General features: G+C 38.5%; 2 protein-coding genes across 2 annotated transcripts in view; both read right to left on the minus strand.

Annotated features, from left to right (window-relative positions):
* The window catches only part of LOC107587426 (collagen alpha-1(V) chain-like), a 60,988-nt gene extending 53,720 nt beyond the window's left edge, over nt 1-7,268 (minus strand). Inside the window, exon 1 of the mRNA XM_016275225.1 lies at nt 7,184-7,268. Coding sequence (XP_016130711.1) covers nt 7,184-7,268 — 85 coding nt within the window. The remainder of the gene's footprint in view (nt 1-7,183) is intronic.
* A 2,400-nt stretch (nt 7,269-9,668) lies between these two features.
* cacna1ba (calcium channel, voltage-dependent, N type, alpha 1B subunit, a) overlaps nt 9,669-21,403 on the minus strand; it is a 121,877-nt gene continuing 110,142 nt past the window's right edge. Inside the window, exons 49-52 of the mRNA XM_016275226.1 lie at nt 15,718-15,756; nt 14,818-15,028; nt 12,980-13,182; nt 9,669-11,142 (exon numbers count right to left, since the gene is read on the minus strand). Of these exons, the coding sequence (XP_016130712.1) occupies nt 10,612-11,142; nt 12,980-13,182; nt 14,818-15,028; nt 15,718-15,756 (984 nt within the window). The 3' untranslated portion in view covers nt 9,669-10,611. The remainder of the gene's footprint in view (nt 11,143-12,979; nt 13,183-14,817; nt 15,029-15,717; nt 15,757-21,403) is intronic.

Consider the following 21,403-nt stretch of genomic DNA (forward strand, 5'->3'; position numbering starts at 1 on the left):
CTGCAGTGGTGACAGCTCTGGCTGTAGGTGAGTCTGGGCACATTCTGTGATGAAGGACAGGGTTCCAGCTCTCTATAGGTTGTGGTACAGTAGTAAAGTACACATTCCAGCTCCTAATGAATACAGGGTGCTGAACACACAGGATGTATACAGTACAGGCTGACAGCAGCTTATCAAAGAGACTCCTGGCCACTTGCCCAACATCAACCCCAAACCCCATTTGGATTGGTATCTTTTTGGATTCAATTCAACAATGCATCAACCCTGTCACTGAATGAAAGTGCAAAGAATAAAAGTGAAGAACTGAAGGGCTTTTTTAAAATAAAAAGCTCACAGTACAGTACAGTATTATCTGGACTAATTCACAAGGACAGAATTTCAATACCAAAACAGATTAAGCAAATGTAATGTGCATTCATTTGGAAAACTGCTCAACTTTACTGAATAATAGTTTGAAGATTCAATAAATAAGAATTATTTAAAAAGTATAAAATGCAAATTCGTTTTTTTATGGAAAACTTTGTTCACCTTGGCAATATTAAACATAAAGAGAGACATTTTAAAATCATCTGTTCAGTGTTACTCAATTTGTCAACTGAAGCTTTTCGTCATATCTGGACCATAATGTTAATGTCTTTTATACATGGCCTCTTCTTTTTTCCCCATCATCTGCTCTCCATACCATTCTGCTTTGTTAGTTTGGTTCGATTCATATAAGTTTAAAATGGTAATTTAAAAAAAGTGTGCCATAATTCTGCATCAGATTTCCAATTGTTTAATTGAAATAAATAAAATTATAATTAATAAAATAATACTAAATAATTATTTAAATAAACAATAATTATTACTATTATTTAAATACTTTTTAAAGTGTTGAGGTCAAGCTTTTTAAGTAATATTCTCCAGGATGACCTTTAACAGGTTGTTGTACGAGTATGCTGTATAATGATTTCACAGTATTTAAAGGTGCTGCAAGAGAGTCCAACCATTTTGCAGCAAAAATGTAATGTCCATGATATGTCACATAATAGAACATTTTATGACAGGTAAATAAATAAATAAAAGGATTACAGCATCATTAACAAAACTGCTGCCCTAAGCCCTTCTAGACATGCATCTCTTCTATTCTATTCTATTCTTCTATTCTTGCTATTCTTAATACAAAAGCAAATAACTCTCCAACTGTCAGACAAGCCGTGACAAAACAACTGGATTTGTTAGAAAAAGCTGAAAATGTCATTCCTTTTAGTTGAGTGTTTGCTTTCTGTCAACTATGGCACTGACATCTCAAAATGTTCCATGACTACATGCCAGGTTCCGGACTCTTTAAATGACATGAAGAGGGTAATGCATCAGAGTACCAATTTTCAGCGGACATACCAAAATGATCTCAAACTATGATATACACAGACTAAAAATTTATGTTACATCACATGAAAAAGACTTAACTAAACTTGACAGGTCCGATAGGCACATCTGTTTCAATGGATTAATGTAATAGAGCAATCTCAAAGCAGCATGGAAGACAGTGCCAAGAAAACCCAAAGAGCATCATTATCCACTCTGACTTTCCTTACAGAGTTAACAGGTCTGTTCCTGCCCACCAGCCACAAATCAACCGCACACTGAAATTCTGCCAAATGTTGCTTTAAGGGTGAATTTCTCACTAATCAAATCAGTGTTTTGAGAGCCGAATGACTGGCGTCAGAAACGTCCAGGGGCGCCCACAGGATTCCAATCCATGCTAATCAAACGGAAAAAAGCAGCGAGACCTACACCAGTTTGATGTTTATATTAAGAGGGACATTGGCACCAAATGGCAACACTAACTGTTACATACTAAACAACCTTAATGAAATGAGTTATCAGCACAATACTGACCTGTAAGCCATCAAAGAAGGCTAACCCTAATGCTACCGATTAACGTCAGAAGTGCGCTATTTATTATCTAAATACATGTTATAGATCTTTTTCTGAACAATTGATCCACATATACACTACCGCTCAAATGTTTGGGATCAGTAAGACTTGTAATGTTTTTTAAAGAAGTCTCTTAAGCTCATCAAAGCTGCATTTATTTGATTAAAAATACAGAAAAAACAGTACATGACAGGTAAATAAATAAATAAAAGGATTACAGCATCATTAACAAAACTGCTGCCCTAAGCCCTTCTAGACATGCATCTCTTCTATTCTATTCTATTCTTCTATTCTTGCTATTCTTAATACAAAAGCAAATAACTCTCCAACTGTCAGACAAGCCGTGACAAAACAACTGGATTTGTTAGAAAAAGCTGAAAATGTCATTCCTTTTAGTTGAGTGTTTGCTTTCTGTCAACTATGGCACTGACATCTCAAAATGTTCCATGACTACATGCCAGGTTCCGGACTCTTTAAATGACACGAAGAGGGTAATGCATCAGAGTACCAATTTTCAGCGGACATACCAAAATGATCTCAAACTATGATATACACAGACTAAAAATTGATGTTACATCACATGAAAAAGACTTAACTAAACTTGACAGGTCCGATAGGCACATCTGTTTCAATGGATTAATGTAATAGAGCAATCTCAAAGCAGCATGGAAGACAGTGCCAAGAAAACCCAAAGAGCATCATTATCCACTCTGACTTTCCTTACAGAGTTAACAGGTCTGTTCCTGCCCACCAGCCACAAATCAACCGCACACTGAAATTCTGCCAAATGTTGCTTTAAGGGTGAATTTCTCACTAATCAAATCAGTGTTTTGAGAGCCGAATGACTGGCGTCAGAAACGTCCAGGGGCGCCCACAGGATTCCAATCCATGCTAATCAAACGGAAAAAAGCAGCGAGACCTACACCAGTTTGATGTTTATATTAAGAGGGACATTGGCACCAAATGGCAACACTAACTGTTACATACTAAACAACCTTAATGAAATGAGTTATCAGCACAATACTGACCTGTAAGCCATCAAAGAAGGCTAACCCTAATGCTACCGATTAACGTCAGAAGTGCGCTATTTATTATCTAAATACATGTTATAGATCTTTTTCTGAACAATTGATCCACATATACACTACCGCTCAAATGTTTGGGATCAGTAAGACTTGTAATGTTTTTTAAAGAAGTCTCTTAAGCTCATCAAAGCTGCATTTATTTGATTAAAAATACAGAAAAAACAGTACTCTTGCAAAATGTTATTACAACATAAAATAATGGTTTCTATTTTAATATACTTTAAAATATAATTTATTTCTGTGATGTAAAACTGAATTTCCATCAGCCATTACTCCAGTGTAAAGTGTCACATGATCCTTCAGAAATCATTCTAATATGCTGATTTATTATTAGAATGATCAATCTTGGCAACAGTTGTGCTGCCAAATTAATTTTTTTTTTGGAAACTGCGATACTTTTTCAGGATTCTTTGATGAATAAAAAGTTAAAAAGAACAGCATTAATTCAAAATATAAATCTTTTCTAACGATATAAATCTTTGCTATAACTTCTTATCAATTTAACACATCCTTGCTGAATAAAAGTTTTAGTTTCTTTCAAAAAAAGAAAGAATAAAAATGTACTGACCCCAAACTTTTGAACGGTAGTGTATATTGCTAGAAAATATTTCTATTTTAAATACATCCTTGCTGAATAAAAGTTTTAGTTTCTTTCAAAAAAAGAAAGAATAAAAATGTACTGACCCCAAACTTTTGAACGGTAGTGTATATTGCTAGAAAATATTTCTATTTTAAATAAATGCTTTTTTTAAAAAACTTTTTATTCATCAAAGAATCCTGAAAAAAAGTATCACAGGTTCCAAAAAAATATGAAGCAGCACAACAGTTTCAACACTGATAATAATCATCATATTAGAATGATTTCTGAAGGATCATGTGACACTTTAGACTGGAGTAATGGCTGATGGAAATTCAGCTTTGCATCACAGAAAAAAATTATATTTTAAAGTGTATTAAAATAGAAACCATTCTTTTATATTGAAATAACATTTTGCAAGATTTTTTTTTCTGTATTTTTGATCAAATAAATGCAGCCTTGAGCATAAGAGACTTCTTTTTTTTTAATACAAGTCTTACAAACTTTTCAGCGGTAGTGTACATTTACTACTAAAGAATATTTTGATCTTGTAATTTTTAAGCAAAACATAATTAAAATTTAGAAGAAGAAAAATATATAATAATAAAATTCACAGTACTATTCATAAAAAAGTATGGTCTCTGACATTGTTAAATGATGGTAGGCTATATGCTCCTGTATAAGCCTCACCATGATCTTAACTTTATTGAAAAAAAAAATGCATTTCATTTCTAAATTTCCAGACAAGCACTACGCCTCTGGAGGAAATTAATAGAATACACCCTGAACCTTAATGATTTAGATATTACGTTACAGAATACTTCTTGTGAAGTAGTGGTGTGGACAAGGTAACATGTTGTGTGTACAGGTAAGGGCACATAAAATGACTTGTCTTTACTGAAGAAATTTAATATCAGCGAGGTTACATTTTAGTGTGGTTATACTACTTGGGTATTAAAAGTAAAGTCTTTTTTTATTTTTTGTTAAACAGAAGAAAGAAAGTCATACAGGTTTGGAATGACAGGAGGGTGAGTAAATGATGAGAGAATATTTTTTTGGGTGAACTATCTGCTTGTTAGGACAAATTATAATTACCTTTAACGTTATGAAAAACAACTGAAAGTGCAACAAATCTATCGAAATCTGAACCTTTAATTCCACACAATGGAAGCTTTTCTTCGCATTTACAGTCCATCATTCTCTCATTTAGTTTAAAAACATATAGCTAACTGAAAGCATGTGCAGATTTTACTAAGGCACAGGTTGAGCTCTTTACTTCTTGCCTACTGATGTGATGTGATAAGGGTAACACTGTCCAGATTAGGTCTAGTCTCCATGGCTGTGTAACCCAGACAGCCAGCCTGCATTTTTCTTACAGTACAGTAATGCAATGGCCTCCAGACAAATAATCAGTCAAGTTTAAGGTGATTTCTTTACCCTAGCTGCTCACCAGACTCATGGTTATCAATCAGGGACAGCATTAATTATGTCTGCTTGCTACTATAGCTGCCTGCCTGAAGCTGCCACAGAGACAGACACACCAGAGATTTAAATGTGTTCAGAGCAAACAGACCGTAACCTTGCATTTGACAGCCAATCCGTCTATTATCACTGTGATATCATGCACACAGCTGATGTTCTCACTGTAATGATGGAGTAAGGACATGACTGGCTAACACTGGCTGAGAGTGTATTAAAATACAGTAAAAGACGTTTGAGGAAAAACATGTGTTCAGAACAATATTGTGTATGTCCTTTTTTCTTTGTCTATGGATAGGATTAATCAATCCCATTTGTCTAATCTTTTGTCAACTAACTATCCATATGTACACTACTTTTTTAAGAAATTCCTACTTTTATTCAGTATGCATTAAATTGATCAAAAGTGACAGTAAACACATTTCTAATGTTACAAAAGATTTCTGTTTCAAATGAATGCTGTTCTCTTGAACTTCTATTCAAGTAATCCTGTAAAAAACTGAGTATATCACAGTTTCCACTAAAATATTAAGCAGAGCAACTGTTTTCAACATTGATAATAATAAGAAATGTTACTTGAGCACCAAATCTGCATATTAGAATAATTGCTGAAGGATTATGTGACACTGAAGGCCGGCATAATAGCTGCTTAAAATTTAGCTTTGCAATCACATGAACAAATTATATTTTGAAATATACTGAAATTGAAAATAGTTATTTGAAATTGTAATAATATTTTATATTTATAATATTTTAAATGTACCTCTTGTTGAAGGACCTTGCCAAGAAGTTCTAAAACGGCAATATACATTATTATCTGCCCCATAGACAAAATAATGTTACTGTACCACAATCAGACGGGGCTTTTAAAAACATTCTGAAAGTTAGACTTGATCAGAGTCGTACACATGATCAAATAAAAGCAAGATGTGCTACAAATTTCCAGTAAAACTAGAACATTTTCCAAAAACTACAATATAAAAACCTGACCATTCTCAAACCTACATCTGATCTCTTCAATTATGTAATTTAGGGCTTTAACAAAGAGAAAAATCTCTGTATAAATCTAATGTCTCTGTCTCAGTATCTTGAAAATATGTTGATGGCAACTGAGATTTTATGAAGCCCAATTGGAAACCAACAAATGTACTGAATAAATGAACACAAGCTCATGAATGGCACATCTTATTAAAGGTTGTAAAACATGCTACTGCACTGATAACATGATGGGTTCTGCAGACTCGCTCTAATAATCCCCAGATTATCCACAATGTTCTCCAACCACTGAGAAGACAGACCCTATTCAATGGGACAGGTGGCTGAAACAGGGCCCATGAGAAACTGCTGTAACATTAGATCAATTAGAAAACCCAAATCAGTTTCTTTTAACATATGGACGCTTTTAAGCATAAATTGTGACATGGTGGTATAAGACTGTGGAACAGATTTCTGGAAAAAATGTAAAGAACTTGAATGTGGTTATGGCTTTTCACGAAGAAATATGTTCAACTACTGTTGACAGGATATTCTATGAGCTTTACCATCAGAGTGTACAAACTGCAAACACATTAGGCTATTTGAATTTTTCGTAGCTTGAAATAGTCTGTAATTGTTTTAGCTTTTCATTGGCTGGCTAAGCTCATGCTTCAACACGACAAAAAGGTGATGTACAATTAGAGAATATGCCAGCATTTATATGCGTTACTACACCGCCACCTCGGGATAATATGGCAACACAACTGCACCAGAGAATGGAAAAATTCAATAAATTACTAAAATGATAAAAAATTGCCATAGCACTTGCAAGGACTGACTGTATTACTATATGTAACTAGTATTATAAGAGCATATTTTGCAATAGGCGCATAAATGACCACGAATTAAGAAAATACTTCTTAATCACCTGGATGTTAATTTTAGGCTGTTAAACAGTTAAGAAAAAGTAGCCTAAGCGTGCCAGTTAGTGGGGTAAATGCCCTTTTAATCCCATTTTTATTTATCCATTTCTTTTTAATTAAACAACGTAAACTAGTTATAATATTCCACTGAATGCTAATTGTTTTGTTTACACTACACGCGAGCGTCGGACTCGGCAGGTGAAGTGTTTCTGCTCTGTTCTTACCTGAGTCCGGAGCGCCAGATCCTATTTCCGAGATGTCTGCATGGAAAGCTTTAACCAGTGAACACAATGATATAATGAACCACATCTTTGAAAAGCAGTGTTCCTCCAGTGCTGGCAACAGTTAACACTCAAATGGTAGTAAAATGATGAAAATGTTGGGGTTGGGGGAAAATCATGAATATAAATTACAGCTAAAAGCTGATGTGTCTATGGTGTTGGAAAGTTTATAGAAGTAGTGGGCGAGATATCTGTTATCAGTCTACTTCTAGAAGACTTGCTCTGCAAGTGCACGCTTCCCAATCATCCCCGTTCAAGCCCGCCCACATTACACGAATCAGATCCCAGTAAGCCTCCAGACAGGTGGGACCCTGATTCACCTGGCCACTCCTGTACAGTTTCATGCTTTGATCAATCTGTAACATCATCAATCAAAAAGAAAAATACACTATACTGCTGCGGATCCCATGTATTTCCCCCCTTTAAGAAGAAAATGTGTATTAAAAATGTAATACATGCAGGTTTTCATGATAACGTAAGCCTTCAATAAACCACAGATCTCTATTATTTGAGTTCATTTTTTAATTCAAGGACTTCGCTTAATACAAAATGTTATAGTAGAAACAACTGCAGATTTCAAAGTCTGGCCATGGAACAGAAATCAGGCAACAAACAAGTCAATAGCAGAAATCAAATAAAGGATGTGCCAGCTCTTATGCATGGACGGAGCTGTCAACATATCAATACTTTTTCCTTTATTTATAAATGGTTCAACAATTCTTTTTTTTTATTTCAACAAATCCCCTAATTCATATCAAAGGTCATTTAAAAAATCAAACCAAAAAAATAATGCATTGTATCAAAAAGTATGAAGATAACCCATGGGTATTTCAACATGCACATACATTTTAAGACCATGCAAACATTAATCTTTCTGGAAACAGCCACATTTAAGCTTGGTTGATGTACAGGGGAAAAGAGCATTTCAGATTTTGGCAATCAATTATGAAAGGTTTGATAGATGAATATGATGTTTTCCCAAATCATAGCGAAGCTGAAGAAATGGATTTATCGACAGAACCCCAGTTTTGAGCCAACATGCCGAAGGACATCAATAGATGTGCTGGGAGTGCAAAGATTTGTTCCATAGTTACACGTGAACAATGCAACAACTCATAACAATATCAGCAAAATGTCAGCACATCCTTTAACCTCACTCTCAAAGAGCATGTAGAAAAATAGCAGTTGTTCAGACTATAGATCTGAAACAACATTTTTCTTTTTTTCCCCTGACAAACTGGACATCTCTGATGCATGCAAATACAGAAACTTGCAATTTTTAAATATATATATATATATATTATTTTTTTTGCTGATTTCTGCTTTTTTAAAATCACTGTGCCTTTATGCATTCTAAAATATACTTTTTCATACATTTTCTTTTGTTTTTATATATATATATATATATATATATATATATTAAAAAAAAAAAAGATTTGGTCACTATCATGCTAAAGCCTGAATCTGGATTTCCCAGCAGGTAAAGCTACAAAATTAATGAAGTATATTTTTCAAAGTGTCATCTCGTTGCATAGCCCTACATAAAGAAAATATATGTTTAAACAAAACAAAACAAAAGGAAAGAACATTCACTGTCAGCAGAGTCCTGACACATCAGTGGCCAAGAATCACCTGATTACCCAAACAATTCTCCAAGCATCTAATGTATTCATGTATGTCAATGCAGAACTCGTGAAATAATCCTGGACCGTACAGTGTCCCGATACAGAGGCTTGTTTCTGTTCTTTCAGACTGCCTCAGCCTCTGAATTCAGGTGGCTCAATATTCCTCTCATGTTACCAGCATGATAAAAAGGAGCCGCCCATATTTCTATACAGCCAGCAGCTGGGGAACGGCGGCAGAATAAAAGCTGTGAGTGTGTATGTGTGTCTGGGGGTGCTTGGAGGAGTGCCATGAGGGTGAAAGTTTAACCTTAACACAGATCAGCCTTCTGTACCGGTGCCAGGACCCCGACTCAATGCAACGCAACACGTGCTCACATCAGGAAACCTGCTACATGAGCAAAGCATGCTGCTTTGTGACAGTTCCTCGGTTCTCAGGCCTTGCATATAACCATAAAAGATCAAACAGAGAAGGCAAATAGCAATGCAGTCTGAGCATCTTCATCAGGACAGGAAATATACACCATAAATATTGGTTTCTTAACCATGGTCAATCAAGAATTGAAGACTTTTTTAACATGCAATTTTACAACTGTGGTTATAAAGTCCCCGTCAGGACAAATACACAACTACTGCAGTTTTTTAATAGGTACTCCATACTAATATATGCTTTTGGTGACGGAATTTTTCAATATTCCACTCAGTACTAAAATTGTACAAAAAAGGAGACAAGAATTTAAAAAACAAAACAATCATACTGTCATTTCCATTCAAAAACCTAATGTGAAATCAAAGGTACTGTATCTTCTGAATTAAGGCCTGCGATCGTAACACCTTGTAGTTCCATTTAACCCTTAGAGCTTGTTCAGTTCACTCTCTCAAGTGTGGATGCACTAAAAAAAAGACTGAGGTTGCATCACTACTACAATATATTCAAAAGGTTAGGCACTTTGTAAATAACATCTGGAGCAGTCAAGAAGAATTGTTAGACCTGACAGTATGATGAAGCCGTAAGCGATTTACGTAAAACCGTTCGTCTTTACAATACAAAAAAGCACATAATGAATAGATAAAATATCCACAATTTGATATAAAACAAAGTACAATATGGTTGTCAAAGGTTTCACACATAGTGATATGTGTGAGGAATGGTCATCAGCAGCATAATGAACAATCTGCTTTAGCAACAGTGTGAAATAACGTTTAATTCTCTTAGACGGAGATGGGGGGCACTGATATTGTGCGTTTCGCCAAATAAAACGATACAAGGTACATCTATAATGCCAAGATAACATTTTCATGGGAATATTTGCATTTGGGGTGCGTCTCAGAGGCTGGCTTTGAGGGAAACTGGCCAGATGCCCATTGTGGTCTACATTTGAAGCAGTGGGTCAGTCTTTTCCCAGGTTACACAAGCACATTTTGGCATTTGTTGCCCTTAAAAAGGCAAAGATTAAGAGAAAGCCCATGTGTTTGCACATAAACTGTCAATCTTGTGTGTTTTTAAAGAGACCACACCCACCAAACCATTTTGCCTGACTGAAATACATCCAAATTGGGTGAATTTTATCCTTTTTATACCACATCTGCTGCTTTGTAAGTGTACATGTATGTTTTATCCTTTGGACATTGAAAAACAAATACATGTATTACTGCATTTAACACCACCCGCAAAATAAGAGATGATAAAACTCATCATGATTCGAAAAACAAAATCATCTGTATGTGTGAGTGTAAATTAAAGCCATGCTAGCACCAGTCGTCCACCTCTGCCTCTGGGTAGTACTGCCGTGCCCGTCCTCTGCTGGCGCCGGGGCCCATGGTAAAGTGGTATCCATTGGGAAGCCCACGGAACTGCTGTTGGGGAGGTGGGGGAATCGCCACGATCGGCATCCCTATAGTCTGGGGAGAACGGCCCATCTGAGGGCTCAGATCCTCTTGGAAGACAGCGTAGGCTTCGGGTTGGAGGACGGCAGGGTGGTCCGGGGGCCCAAGGAAGGGTTCTGAGTTAATGCGACTGACGGGGGCCTGCGAGCTGGAGATGGAGCCGCTGTGTAAGAGGGAGTTGTGCTCGGACAGACCGCGGCTCAGCCTGCCGGGACTCGAGGGAAGCAAGCCGGCCTGTGTGCCCAGAAACTGCACAGGGGAGGAGTTGGCAGTCCTGTAGGCCACAGAGGGACGAGGAGTAAGGGGGGTCTGGGGCAGCTGTCTGCGCCCATGGCTTGGAGTGCTCGCCCCTGAGGTCAACAACACCGGGCTCCCCTTAGCCCACCCACTGCCCTAGATGAAAATTCAACAAGCAAATCAAAACAATAAAATGGTGAGGGGAAAATGCCCAAAAGGTTAGATAAGGACCAGGGGCCAAAGAAGGACGGAAGGAAAGGAGAAGTAACATGTTGGACAAGACAGCAGAAAAAGATGGAAAATGAATAGGACAAAAATGAAAAAAAAGAAGAGAGTGAAAATGACAGTGAAGACAAAGAAAGAAATGACGGACAAATGCACAGAGAAATGGTGTGGAAGAAGAGTGGAAAGAGAAGTGAAAGCCTATGAGTGGTTGCACTACAGCCGTAGAGAAGAGAAACATTTTAATTTATCATGTTTATATCACAAAATGTAAAACACTTTAGAAAAAAAAATCCTATAACATCTCAATATCTTCATTGCTTGAGTAGGAATGGTTATCACTTTACAGCATTTCTGTGACTGGTGGCCTGAGAGCTTTAAATCCAACAGCAGCCTGTGCAGAAGAGTCTAACTGTACTATAGCTACATTCTCTGCTTTACCATCTGAAAAATATGTAATGGCAAAACTGACTTTAAACAGCTAAAATCCCTGAAATGCAACTAATATTATTCTAAACATACAAATTAGTTGTCATCAGACAAGGTAAGCAATGCAATGTTGATTTTTGTTTTCATTAAAAAGGTATAAAAGCTAACTGACCTAACTTTTATCAGTCTAATACTCACAATCCACCTTGTGGATGTGGCTATTTTTACCACTTCCAGTTATTTTAGTTGCACAAAACAGTCTGTTATGCTGCCTGCCATTGCAAACTAGCATTTGTGAAATTATTTTGATTTACATTTGTAATCACAAATACACTGGTTTGTAGCGCAAATAGTTTTGCAGTTTACTGCACTTTGTTGTTCTTATAGTTATTTACCTATAGCGCCTAATGAATCATAAATCTCGTACATTCACAGAATAATAATAATAATAATAATAATAATAAGTTACTTACTTCTGTGCTGAAAAATAAATTGGATAACTTAAAGGAATATTTCTAGGTTTTAAACTAGTCCCGCAGTTTCTAAAAACAATAACCGCTTTTACATTAATGCAATTACAGTGGCAAATCATGAGAAAGATTAATAATATATAAAATATACTTTATTATTATATAATTAGTTGTGATCATATTATTAAAAATATGATGGAAAGACTTAGCTGCTACCACAGTCTGCTATGGGAAATACTGAAATACATAGACAATAGATAGAGTCCATTTTGTTGCAAAGAAATGATCCAGTAACTGGAAAGATCTTCTACTTTTTGGATGATTTTCTATTACTGCCTAATTTCTGTGGGTGAAACTTTGGTTCAGTCCTTGGCGAAAGGTTACGCCACTTCCCTTTCCAGTATCCTTTCACGCATCATGTGAAGGGTACCAGGTTATATGGTAATGACAGAAGTTAAAAGATTGCATAGAACTTTCCATCATTCCATGTTAGTATCTTGTTAATGTACAATATAAGTCTTAAATATGTGTTTCAAAACAGTGTGTATTTGAAAAATCTCTTGCCCTCTCTTCCACTGTAAGTGTATTGCTTTTTTCTTATATTGAGGGACACAGATGCTGACCATAGAGCGTAACTTGTGTTTAAATCAGAACATTATCTTTATTACTGTATAATGCATCTTGGCACTTACCACAGATTTCAACATTCGTAATTATTAAATTTTTATCTTGTCTCAAATCCCTAACATGTTTTTTATTAGATCGAAATCAACAGATCTTTTTATTTATTCCTAAACATTTTTCAGTCTCAAACCTCTGACCTAGCCTATTTTAACACATGTCCCTGTCCTGTCTTGACAACCCCATCCCACCTGCTTGTTGAGACTGGCCTCCTGGGCCTCGCTAGGCGAAGTGGCACAGCTTGCCACGGCAGACTTGCTGGGACAGTGTTCCTGACTGCCATAGCGATCACATGAGTAATACCGCTGCTTCTCCGCCGAAGATGAATGATGCTTCCTCTCGTGGGAACGACCTCGGTCATGCGTCCTCTCCTCTACAAGGTCAGCGGCTGTGCCTGAGAACCAACGAAAAATATGAGGGAAAAAAGACAATGCACTGCGACAAAACATGCACTGCAACAAAAGTGTTTCCTTAATCAGTACTTTTATCTAGATAAAAGTAGTTCATTTTACTTGAAAAGCTAAATTGTGATTGAAGATTTTTAATTCTTATTACTATTATTAAATTACTTTCTTTTTGTTGTTGTTTTAACTACAAAACTGCTTAAGAAAAAAAGGATGCTTAAAGAAAAACAATATTTGCCAAATTAGGTCAAAAAACAAAATAAGAAATTAAAATAAGTCTTAATAATGTGGAAAGCAGAATACAATGCAATATCTGCTCATATTTTCTTACAAAAAAAAAAAAAAACTTTGTGAGAACTTAAAGACTTCCTTAAAGGGTTAGTTCACCCAAAAATGAAAATTAGCCTGTGTTTTACTCACCCTCGAAGTATCCTAGGTGTATGTTACTTTCTTCTTTCAGACGAATCCAATCTGAGTAATATTAAAAATTCTCCTGGCCCCTCCAAGCCTTTCAATGGGGGGTAAGTGGGTGTTGGTTGTCAACAGTTCAAAGACGTGAAATAAAGTGCTTGCATCCATAATAAAAAGTCCCTCACACGGCTCCAGTGGGTGAATAAAGGGCTCCTGTAGCGAATCCATGCATTTTTTTTCAAGATAAATATCCATATTTCAAATGTAATGAATATAATAAACACTTTTTTCTCACTTCCGCTGACTGTCATCCGCCTGAACGTCTTCCACGTACCACAGTCAGCGGAAGTGAGAAAAAAGTGTTTATTACATTTGAAATATGGATATTTATCTTACAAAAATGCATGGATTCGCTACAGGAGGCCTTTATTCACCCCCTGGAGCCGTGTGAGGGACGTTTTATTACGGATGCGTACACTTTATTTCACGTCTTCTGAACTGTTGACAACCAACACCCATTACCCCCCATTGAAAGGCTTGGAGGGGCCAGGACAATTTTTAATATAATTTAGATTGGATTCGTCTGAAAGAATAAAGTCACATACACCTAGGATGCTTTGAGGGTGAGTAAAACACAGGCTAATTTTCATTTTTGGGTGAACTAACCCTTTAACAACTGAGAAAAAAAATCGTATTTTAAATTCAAGTACAATTATCTGTGCCAAACAGGTCAGGATTTTTTGACCCCTTCCTGCTTTTTTTTTATATAAACTTGAAGGAAAAATAAAACAAAACCAACAGGATTTCTTGAGCTATTGAGCCCTGCTGTGGCAGATCCATCTCTCCCAGTCTCCCCTCTCCTCTGGATTTTCAGACTCCAGTCAAAAACCTGACTGCCTGAATTTTTCTTCCATGTTCTCAATTGGCCTGCTGAGAGGTAACCATAAATTATCAGGTCATGGGTCAACATGTCTGTCAGTCCCTTTTATCTGGCTAATAGAGGCCAGCTGCGGCCGGACGCTCTCACACCAGGCCCTGCTTCTGCACTTCACCAATCCTCAAAACAACCGAATCCCATCTGGGTTTAGAATCAGTTGCAACTGATGCAACTAAAAATCCCCAGAGAAATCCGTGGATGAAAACATTGTGCTACATCACTTCATGCATCTAGTTTTGAGTTGTATTTTACAGGGATCTTATGAAAGTGTATTGACCTGTAGCTTTGTGTTGGCCAGTGGGCGACCTGTCCAGAGATCTCTGTTTCTTGTCTCTGTCCCTACGATGATGGCATCGGTGATGATGGTGATGGTGGTGATGTCGTTCTTGAACAGGTTTCACCAAAGTGTAGTCATTCAGATTCACCTCCTGAGGGCGCTGTGGTGCAAAAGTGGATGCGGAGCGTCTCATGGGGGAATCAGGAATGGGCTGAGAAAGTAAACAAGGTGGTGGTTACATGAAGTCAGATGAATGCTTTTGGACTTTGTTATCTTGGAATATTACAAGGAATGCTGTTCTGAAACTCCCTGTAATAACATTGTCTTGTATGCTAAACCTCAATTTTATCTCAGATGCATCAAAACTGGGATGAACTCCAAACCACACTGACGATCTAAGGGATCATTATGGTATCAAAGTATTAGAGGCAATGTAACACCTGTAACAGCTGGGCTAATCCCGTTTGAGGAAATACTCATTTTGGGCTTAGACCCCCAATTTATGCTCCCATCGACAGGTGCATTTTAACGGTGTGCTTCTTAATCTGCCTGAAATGATCAAAGGTCACTGGCCCTAGAGTCACAGTACTAGACCTCCTTTGATTTCATGTTTTGCAGTGCAACAGGCTGCTGATCCTCAGATTCCTACTGACACTGAGGACAAACAGACCTGGGACTTACTGTATCCAATAATAACAAAACAAAGTTAATCTTAGATCAGTGGTTCTCAACATTGTTGACTCCAAGTCTTGTTTTGTATTATTTAAAAACATTTTAAATCATTTTGAGACCCCCCTTAGAAGTTTGGTGAGGCCCCCTGTTTAAGAGCCACTGATGTAGATTCTTATGTCAAGCCTAGAATATATTACTAGAAAACTGAATACAAAAAGTTGATCATACTTCCAGTAAAGTCCCAGGAGAATGACGGGAATGACTCCTCTGATGAAGCATGTCAGTGGACAAAATGGAAGTGAAGGGCAGGGAAGACATGGAAAGAGGGGAAAAAAATTCATGAAAATATGCTGTAAGGAAACACATTAAAAGTCATCATGCAGAATAGACAGTATTTTTTGCAATTTTGTATAGTTAGACTAGCGGTACAGAAATTACACACTTCACATTTAAGAATGCAAACCCACTTGTAAAAAAAAAGCCAAAGCCAAATGATAGTTCTGAAAGCTGAAAAAAAATAGGTTGTATTTTTTCATTAACTTATTTTATTGGGGAATCTATATCATCGTTTATCATCCATCCTCCTATCCATCCGTGACAGACACAAGTAATTCCTTAAAGCACACTTGTCAATCATATTGTCTTTGCAGATTTTCCCCATATCATAGTTTTGCAGAGCTTCTGGGTTGTGGTTTCAATGAATCTGCATTTGAGGCTGTTATTTGGCTCTTTTCTTTTAATCTGTCAAGCAGAAGGACTGGAGATGGCCAGGTGCCAGTGGTGAAGGGATTTCCCCCTCAGAAATCAGAGGGATTTGGTCATATTAGCAGGCGCTGAAACATTACATTCAGCATCTAATGTCTCTTATCTGTTAGTCCAGCACTTTAAAGAGATTTGGTTTTGGATGGAAATCAAATTTGGGAGTGAAATAGAGGCACTCAGTGAGCCTGAGCAGCCCATTAGCACTAGAGAGGTGTGGTATAGGTGTGATTTGATAGGACGAATATCCTGATGAGTCTTAATGGACGGATTGTCTTTTGCAGAGTCCAAATGGAATGTGAATTTCATAGTCAGATGATTTTAGATTTATTTTTCCAATGATTCCGTCATTCTCACATACTATAACATTAAGCAAACTAAATGTTAAGATCGCAAAACAACACAATCCATTAGTAAAATACATTAGCCTTTTAGCCAGTTCGGTGCAAATTACATTTAAAATAAAAACAGAAGAATGCCATCCAGTATTCAAACCAATATTGATTTTTAAATCCATCTCAAAGTAACCATAAAAATAATCTCAGCCTCTTTCTTGAGAGTCTACTTATTCTGATTGTGAGCTTCAGTTCACTTCCTCTTAGCCAGCACAAGCTGAAAACTGATCCAGGGTGCAGATCTGGCATCCTACCAAAGACTAATTGTATTATGTTTTACTTCCCCTGTGCCCTGAAATAGGACAAATGCCCTTCTCTCTTATAGGGAACTCCCGCTGCGTCCTCTATTGGACACTATGTGAACTGCCACCAGCAGGGCTGGTGTCTGAAGCATGTGTGAAACAACTCCAATTCCATTGGCCCACGTAGCCCATGACGTCACAGCCGGGCACCTGTCACGGGTTTGACAGTGCGTGTGAAGGCGTTGTGCGGAAAACCAAGGCAAGTGAACATTTTAGAAAGTGTGTGCCTCCATGCCCTAGATTTTTGACACCCGAGGACACACACGATCTATGTGTTATGTGCCTTGGTGAGGAACACACGTGTTCGGTGCTCGAGGGCTCTGAATGCACTCATTGTGACAAGTTTCCAATGAGAAAGCTCCGTTCGCATTTGTCCCTCTTCTGGAGGGATAAGGGACAAACCATTGACTGAAGGTGCAGTCTCTCCCTTGTGATGAAGGCTTTTTTCAAGCACTCTGTGGTAGGGCTGGGTAAAAAATACAGATATCTCGATATTAATCTATTATAATTTTTACGGAACGATATCGATTCTTAAATCACAAGAATCGATTAGTCTAGCCTGTTTTCAGTTAATGGAGGGAACGTTGAAGGGCACTTCCCATCTAATATTTTGCAGTAAGCATTGTGCTTTGGTACTTTTAATATGAAACAAAGTCTCAGGTTTCAAATTCTGTCCACTGTATTGCAGTATTCAAACAAGAAAAGCAGTTTTGTCGCTGTTTAATGTGGAGTGACAGATCGCTGTAGCGCCTCAGTTCAACAGATGCAGCAGCGCGAGGTGCACGTGAACTAATAATCTCGTCTACATTAATACCAGTTTCAGCACAAAATAAACATGACTAAACATCCGAAGGTAAGTTAAAAGAAAGGGTACAACCTTACAAGCCGTATCCTCTCATGTAATCGCTCAATCAGTGTTTCAGCTGCACAAAGACGCCAATATAACGGTTTGTAAACAATGTCACGCAACGTCACATTTACCTCAGAAAAAACATATTTGGTGACCATAAACTCATTAGTCAGATAAAAAATAAACTGTAGAGAGGGGCATTTTGCTAAATATATGCACCATATAACATATTCATTATAAATTTTACTGTTCTTCAATGTTTAATTTATGTTTGAATAAATCCATCAAGTTTTTATGAAAGCCACCATTATGTTTATATATATATATATACAGTATATAAAAAAAACTAATTGAAGTAGAAATATTAATATGTAATTGTAACTTTATTATTAGTGTAATTTTACCAAATCAGTCAATTTTAACCATCAATATTATTGTAATGTAGTACCGATTGACTCTCATGTATATTTTACAGCATTAGTTGAGAGATTTCTTTCCTTTAAAAAAAATTGGCATGCACTGTACCTGATATATATCCAAAATAATCGACATTGAATCGAATAGGTAATCGAATCGAATCGCAAGCTTGTGAATGAGAATCGAATCGAATCGTGAAATTTGTGTCAAAACCCAGCCCAACTCTGTGGTCGGGCTGCCCCACTTATCAGGGATTTTCAAATAGGCAGCCCCCTGAGCCTCTTCTAGCCATCTTCCCTTGGGGTTTTTGATAGATGGTCTACTTCCTTAATCCCTTAAGCTTAGTCAGGTAGTAGGGGTGGGCTGCCCCCCCTTTCTACGGGGTTTATAAGTGGGCGGTCCCTCTGGGCTCTGCATGCTGCTTTTTCTGAGGATAGCTGTGTTCTTAGCTTGGTTAATGGGATGTCTCTCCTATTGGCTGGGTTCCCCATTTTTCCAAGTTATGTTGGTGGCCCCAGGCGTCAGTGGCTTGCTCCCTTTCTGAGGGAAGGTACGGTGTATGTCTGTCACTTCTCTTGGTGCTCTGAACAGGCATGTGCCGTGGCATGGCTGAGTGGGCATTCCGTTCTTCATAGTGTCTGCTAGAGGACTCAGATTGCGCATGTAACCATGGTTCCCCGAGAGGGAACAAGATGCTACGTCCCCCCGCCATGCCTAGGGCTTGCCTGTTTTTATGTCTCCTTCAGACAACCAAGTTGGTGACATGTTCAGCAGGCGCCCTCTTATGCTTCTGGGTGCCCACCTGTGACGTCACGGGCTACGTGGGCCAATGGGATTGGAGTTGTTTCACACGTGCTTCAAACACCGGTCCTGCTGGCAGCAGTCCCCATAGTGTCTGATAGAGGATGCAGCGTCTCATTCCCTCTTGGGGAACCATGGTTCCCTTTCAGTCGGTCACTCTCGACGTCACGTTGGATGACCGACGAAATTGGGATCTCGCTTAGAGACCAATCTACTTTGAGTGTAAATTCAACGAGCCAATGCACATTGGCATGCGATGATTGCATCCAGCTGCCGCTGATCACAGCGTGAGTATAAGTAGGCAGCAGATGCAGCGCATATTCAGCTTTTCACTTCGGAGCCGAGCGATCACATCGTTCTGCTCCTGACTACTCTACTGAGAGAAGAAGACTGAACGAGTTCAGCGCGCTCTAGGAGAGCTCTTCGTGTTGGCAGTATGGCGCTTCAGCGGTGGTGGTTTCCCGTGTCGAGTGGGTTGCACACATCAAAGCTGCCTCCGCCTTACACACTACGACGTGATTGCAAGTGCACCAGGCCAAGGCACTGAGGGACTTGCACGAGGGTGGTCACGACCCGGAAGTTCGCAGAGAACGCCGCACCACAGCGGACCTCGCGCTACGAGCGACGAAGGTTACGGTGCGGCCTCTGGGTCGTGCGATGTCTACTATGGTGGTCCAGGAGCGCCATTTCTGGCTGTGACTGGCTGACATGCGCGAGACGGACAAGACACGATTCTTGAACGCCCCGTGTCCCAGGTCGGCCTTTTCGGCGACAAGGTGGAGAACTTGCCCAGCAGTTCTCCGCTGACCAAAGCAGACTGAGGCCATCAGGTACATCCTGCCCGAGCGTGCAGTTGCTGCTGTCGCCGAGGGCGGCCTTGGTAGGATCCCAATTTCGTCGGTCATCACGTCCCGTCGCCACAGCTCCTGTACCACCGCTGAGCGGACGGGTCACCGGCTCGGCTCCTCAGCGAAAACCTGAATATGCGCTGCATCTGCTGCCTACTTATACTCACGCTGTGATCAGCGGCAGCTGGTTGCAATAATCGCACGTCAATGTGCATTGGCTCGTTTAATTTACACTCGAAGTAGATTGGTCTCTCTAACCGAGATCCCAATTTCGTCAGTCATCCGACGTGACGTCTCCGTTCCCTCCTTCAGGGAACAAGGGTTACCATACGCAACCGAAACGTTACATGCGTAACCAGAGACGATTTTCATTAGACTTGGCATGTAAAAACAATGCAACAATATATCAACATGTGCAATGTTCTCTTCAGAAAACAGAAGTAAGAATAAATATTCAACTGTTCACCTTATTTTTAAAATAATAACGTGTGTGGCCATTTGTAACTTGAAAGTGCGAGGCTTCCAGTGTCATCTGTTTCCAGTGAAAGGATTTAATTTATTTCCTTATGAAATTAACTCTTCATGAAACCAATACTCAGGAACTCACACAAAACAGACGCCATGCAATAAAACAATCAAACTTATCTGGAGAAGAAATCTTCAAAGAGAGCAAACAACGCCTCTCTCCTCGCCCATTTACGACCCCCTTCTCCCCCTGGCCTCTCTGCCTCTCCCTCTTTTCCCCCAAAAGGTTTCACCCAAAGTTCATTAAGAATATGCATATCCCACATATCATGTATCTTGTGAAGCTGTTGTTTTTCCCCTTCATGTTTAGCGTCATTTTAAAGGTCTTTGTGCGATTGGTAAATTAGTAGTCATTTATATTGTGAGAAAGACTTAAAACTTTTGTAGAATTGTGTTGTGTTGAGGAGGGGGTGTGTCCCCCTTTAGGGGTCTGTGAGAATGTTTCCAGCCGGGTGTGACCCTGGATCACAGAAACTAACAAACAAAAGGTCTTTTATGTTTTTACAACTGATTTAAAGATTTCTTTGTCTTTGTTCTGGTAGTATTTAAGGGAAAGTTGCAAATCAGTCAGGGCGATTCTGTAGCCAGAAAGCCCGTAGTGTGAAGGGTGTCCACACACTTCACACTATGTATTTTTCTAAAAGTCAGGTATGCATCTTACTCTTAGATTTGTCTTTGAGAATTTGATGTCTTGTATTGATTTGATATCTTTGAATTGTCTATGTAATTGGCATAATACATATTTACCTGACTGATAATAAATTGTTATATTTGATTTATTCTGAACTCTCCTAAAATCATTATGACTAGTAAACAGTGAGGAGGCTTTTGTTACCGCAAATCTACGACCAGGATAGATCAAACTGAAGGCTTGTGAATGATAGGAGCAGTAGGCACGTCATCGGAGACCTTCTGATTTCTGTCTATCGCCGATGTTAGCAAGTTGTACAGGAAAGGACTAAGTGAATAAGCAAGCAGTATGTGGCAGGCAAAACAGGTATTAGTCTACCTACACCC

The sequence above is a fragment of the Sinocyclocheilus grahami genome, unplaced genomic scaffold, assembly GCF_001515645.1.
Source record: "Sinocyclocheilus grahami isolate Dianchi unplaced genomic scaffold, SAMN03320097.WGS_v1.1 scaffold92.1, whole genome shotgun sequence".
Classification (NCBI taxonomy): domain Eukaryota; kingdom Metazoa; phylum Chordata; class Actinopteri; order Cypriniformes; family Cyprinidae; genus Sinocyclocheilus; species Sinocyclocheilus grahami.